General features: G+C 40.6%; 1 protein-coding gene across 1 annotated transcript in view; it reads left to right on the top strand.

Annotated features, from left to right (window-relative positions):
• The first annotated feature begins 200 nt into the window (after nt 1-200).
• The window catches only part of LOC108746066 (nuclear hormone receptor FTZ-F1-like), a 31,544-nt gene continuing 26,796 nt past the window's right edge, over nt 201-4,948 (top strand). Inside the window, exons 1-2 of the mRNA XM_018482589.1 lie at nt 201-931; nt 1,160-1,598. Coding sequence (XP_018338091.1) covers nt 395-931; nt 1,160-1,598 — 976 coding nt within the window. The 5' untranslated portion in view covers nt 201-394. The remainder of the gene's footprint in view (nt 932-1,159; nt 1,599-4,948) is intronic.

Below are 4,948 nucleotides of genomic sequence, written 5' to 3' on the forward strand. Positions count from 1 at the left end.
GACACGAATATATATCCAGTTATACCCCCAGATGTAATTTATTAATCATCCCGAAGAAGTCAGCTTGATCAGCGTATATACACGACGATATATACTCGCTCGCAACGGAGGGTGCCCAGAGATTCGATAAAGAGATCTTTTAGGAAGAGAAAAAAGGAATATATATATATATATATATATATACACACATTTATATACATATATATATATATACATAGTTAGAGAGAGAGAGAAAGAAAAAACAAAGCAAATCAAAAGGAACGTTTTATATCGTCGCGTCGGCCGCATCTGAGAAGGGGCGGAGGGGGGAGGGGGAGGGGGCTTTTAAATAGCCCCGTTTGATATATGTGCCGATACGTGAGCACGTCCGTTCGTCGTGCGGTGCTTCTCGCGCATGGGTGATATGTTATTGGAGATGGAGCAGCATTCGGGCCTGATATCCCTGAGCATGTCGCCGTTCCACCTGAGTCCGCAGGGCAGCCCGCAAGCCACCGCAGGGCAGCAGCCCCCGCAACAACAGTCGCAGCCGCATTACGGCTCGTCGGCTTATAGCAGTTGCGCGCAGAGCTCGCCATCGCCCATGTGCCATCAGCCGCAATCCCAATCGCAGCAGCAGCAGCAGCAGCAGCAGCAGCAACAAAAGTCGGTTCACAATCAGGCGGGACAGTCGCAGGGTATGTCCAGTTTCGAGGCCGCCTTCTTCGATTCCGCCCCTCTCGAGGATCTTCGGTGTCCCATGTGCGGCCACAAGAATATATCCAGCTATCAGCTCGGTCTGCAAGGTCTCCTCACGTGTGAGAACTGTAAGAATTTCTTCAAGCGCAACGGTTCACCGTGCAGCAACAAAAAGGTCTACACGTGTCTTTTTCCTCAAACGGGGAGTAACGGCGGTGGCGGCGGCGGCGGCGGCGGTGGCAACGGCGGCGGTGGCGGTAATAACGGGGGTGGTGGTAGCGGCGGCGGTGGCGGCGTCGGCGGCAACTGCGGCGCGTCCTCGGCGCTCGAGATCTGCGCCAACAAGAAGGTGTATACGTGTCTGTTCCCGCCAACAGGAGCCGGAAGCGGTAACGGAGCCTGCGGCGGTACATCCACCAGTCTAGAAGGTAACGGCGGTGGCGGCGGAGGTGGCGGTTACACCGGCAGCAGCGGTGGCGGCGGCAACGGCGGCGGTACTGCCGGAGGTGGTGGTCCAGGCGCGGCTAACGCCACGGTCAGCGGCGGAGGACCGGCCACCGCCACGGGAAGTGGCAACGTCGCCGCCGGTGCGGTCCCGACCGGCGGCGGTACCATGTGCCACCCTGGACTGGTCGGCCAGGTCGGCATCGTCACCGGCTCGATACCCTGCCCGTCCGATTTCCCGGATACCAAGGATATCATCATCGAGGAGCTGTGCCCCGTCTGCGGCGACAAGGTGTCCGGTTATCACTACGGTTTACTCACCTGTGAGTCCTGTAAAGGATTCTTCAAGCGCACCGTCCAGAATAAGAAGGTCTACACGTGCGTCGCTGAGAGGTCCTGTCATATCGACAAGACGCAGCGGAAACGGTGTCCCTACTGCCGCTTTCAGAAGTGCCTCGAGGTCGGCATGAAGCTCGAAGGTGAGTTTCCTTTTCTACTTGTCGAACGGTTATTACCGATTATTACCTAAGTAGTGATTACGGTCGAGTAACGAAACACAGAGTTCGAAGGTAATTTTTCGTTTAAAAACTTCCTCTGAACGCCACTGCCTATGAGGGAACAGAATGTCAACAAACAATTTTTGTTTCCATTCGCTGTTCGTTCCTTCGCTTGGCGTATATTTATTTTCCAGTATGGAAATGTCAACTGAGATAATTTAATCAAAAGAGATAATTTTCAATAAATTAAAAGAAATTTCCATATTAAAAATATATGACGATTATATTGTGAGATTATAATGACAGAGAGAAAGAAACAACAGTGATCGAACTAGAAGCAGTTGAATAAAAATTATTTGTATAAGTACTTTCATCAAGATATACGTATAAGAATATGCTGTTTATGTAGCGGTGAACGTTATTCGATGCCATCCACAATACATAATTTGCGAAATGTCTGCGATAATTCTGTATTGTGGTGTCATTGAAAAGCGACCTCCGAGAAGGCACGAAAGGAAGGAAAGATAAATTTTTTTTCGAGTTGCGACATCTTTTTGTGTAGTATTTTTAATAGGAAAAGATGTTGAATAATACAAGTTTACCAAAGTATTTACGTATCTCATCGATAAACTTCATTCTTGGGAAGCAGTAAAAGGAAATATTCGGGCCAAATAACGAGCATTTAAAGAAGCATCAACATAATGAATTTACTCTTGAAAGAGAATAATAACATATGTTTCTACTATATTGAGTCTTAATCAATCGAAAGCGCAAAGGATTATATCATCGCGTATGAAATCAAAAATAAAATAAAAATAATAAAGGAAAATGAATAAATATAAACATAAAATTAAACCGCGTAATAAACGAATAAAGTAAAAATAAATCTCCGTCTCTTATCAGGTAAATAAATAGCGAACGGTAGTTAATTAAAGCAAAATTGGTATAATGCCAACATATATTTATGTAGTAAAAAGTCATCGCGTATTTTTAAAAGACATCTATCAGTAAAAACCGCAATTACTTTCTTACCAACAATATAAATATATCTTAATAGAGTAAAGTTTCAGCTTTAAAAATCTCTTTTTTAAATTATACGATACGACAATTTTTAATGGAGTTATGAGCAATTAAAGTCAAAATAATTCTTTTATTTAATCCGCGATAACTCAGTAATCAAAAGTCGTAGGAATATTAAAAAAAAACGATTTTGTAGGGAAAGTATCAAGCTTTCACGATAGGTAATCGAAAATTTTCTCAACTTTTTTTTGGACACGTTACAAATCCACAAAGTGAGAAGAAAATTTTTCGTCTTTTTCAGCTCGTAATTTTTGGTATGTAAAAATTATCAAACTCATATAAACTTAAAAAATGTGATAAGCTTTTAAAAGTAGAGATTTCAAGCTTTAAAACCCTTTTTTTAAATTTGAATTTCATTCATTATTAACGAAGATATTGTATATACAACTTTGAGCTAAAAAATACGCGATGACTTTTTACTACACCTAATATTTAGATGTAAACAAAAAGTTTCTCGAAATTGAATCAATTCATTAAATCACCCAAGAAACGAATATAGATTCATAACTCGCTGTATAGATAATATCTCGCGAGAGGATTTTATCAACGGTTTTCTGTAATAAAAACATTGCTTTATATGCATACGTAAAGTTAGAAAAAAACCTAAATTGAATTCGATTGGATGCAGCGCTTACTGATGAATATTAAAACACAAATTGATGTAAAAATGTGTGTTTATATGAATTTAGAAATCGATTAAATCGTGAAAATTCTCAATATATTTTATTGTACTGTTACATAAAATATATATTTTACAATTCAAAGTATTTACATTTTACTTTTACATTTAGATTAAATCAGTGCTCGGTTTAACTCTAGCTATACACTAAGATCCCAGAAATCTCAATGCAATTTGTTAAATTGAGATTTTTTCGTGTTTCTGAACTTTTCTTTTTCTTTGAATTTTATATATATACGACTATATATCTTTAATTCTATCGACTTTAACACGTCATGGACTTGTTCCTTAATCAATTTTCCATCGATTGAAAAAAAAAATTAATTGAAATATGTCCATTTTTATCCGAGTGTGTATATCGACTATCAAAAGTAAAAGAAAAGTGTGTATAACTAGGATTAATATACACTGTATAATAGATCGAACAAAAATTATTATAAAGTCAGTGAAATAGAATGTGAAGAATACTTGAATTTTCCAAATTTTATGTGTTTATATAATAAAAGACTGTACTACAAAAAACAAAATACGATAGAATTAATTCCAATCAATAAATTGTATGATGAAGGTTATCGTCTGAATCGCGATATTGGATAACAGTGTAACATTAATGTGCCTTACATATAACTGATAACAAGCTAATAATACGCGCAACCAAATGCACTTTGATAAAACGTTATTGAACCGTGCCTCTTAAAAGTTGTAACATCTGAATGTCTTATTCTAGAAAAAAAAAAAAAAAAAAAAAAAAACGTTAAATGTAAATCTCTCTACACGTACTCGTATATCAAATCCACGCCCGTATTTCTCTGTATTACTCGAATAGTTTTATACTGGACACGCGAACGTATTTTTTTCATTGTTATAAAAAGAATCTGTGCATATCTAATTCCGCGAGTACGTAATCGCGCATAATGTGCCGTATCGTGCGCGTCATGTCATTTTAATAATTTCTCGTTTTACTTTCACCAGACGAAAGCGACGTTTTTCCGCCAATAACGGTTCGGTGTCATCGGCGTTATTATCATGTTTTATGTTATCTCCTGTCGAATATCTCCGTGCGTGCGCTCGTGCCACTAACCGCACGTTAAAAGCCGTTTACACGCGTGTTCGGTCGTCGTCGTCGCCGTCGCCGTCGCCGTCGCCGTCGACGACGGCTCGGTTCTCATCAGCGTAACGCTCGGACGTTTTCGCACCACGCTCGTACGAACTTAACCTTATTACACACCGTGGAAGCGATTAAGTCTCACCGCGTGCTCCCTTTCGCCGTTTTAAAGCTCGGGAATGCGCGCTTGACGGCAAGTGATGGCATCGTACCGCTTATAGCCGCGAATCGATCGTGCACACCTCTTCCTCGCGATATTCGAGTTGGAGCGGAGAAGCGGTCGTTACTACACGCTGGACAAACGAAATTACGTCACCGCGCAGCACTAGTAACACAATTACGCGCCATTATCTATGTGCTTACGTTCGACCCCGTTAAAATTCTTGTGTCTACAATTTGTTTCTAATTAGCAGACTTTATGGACTTCGGTAGTGTGTGTGTGTGTGTGTGTGTGTGTGTATATATATA

This window comes from Trachymyrmex septentrionalis, unplaced genomic scaffold (assembly GCF_001594115.1).
Source record: "Trachymyrmex septentrionalis isolate Tsep2-gDNA-1 unplaced genomic scaffold, Tsep1.0 scaffold16, whole genome shotgun sequence".
NCBI lineage: Eukaryota > Metazoa > Arthropoda > Insecta > Hymenoptera > Formicidae > Trachymyrmex > Trachymyrmex septentrionalis.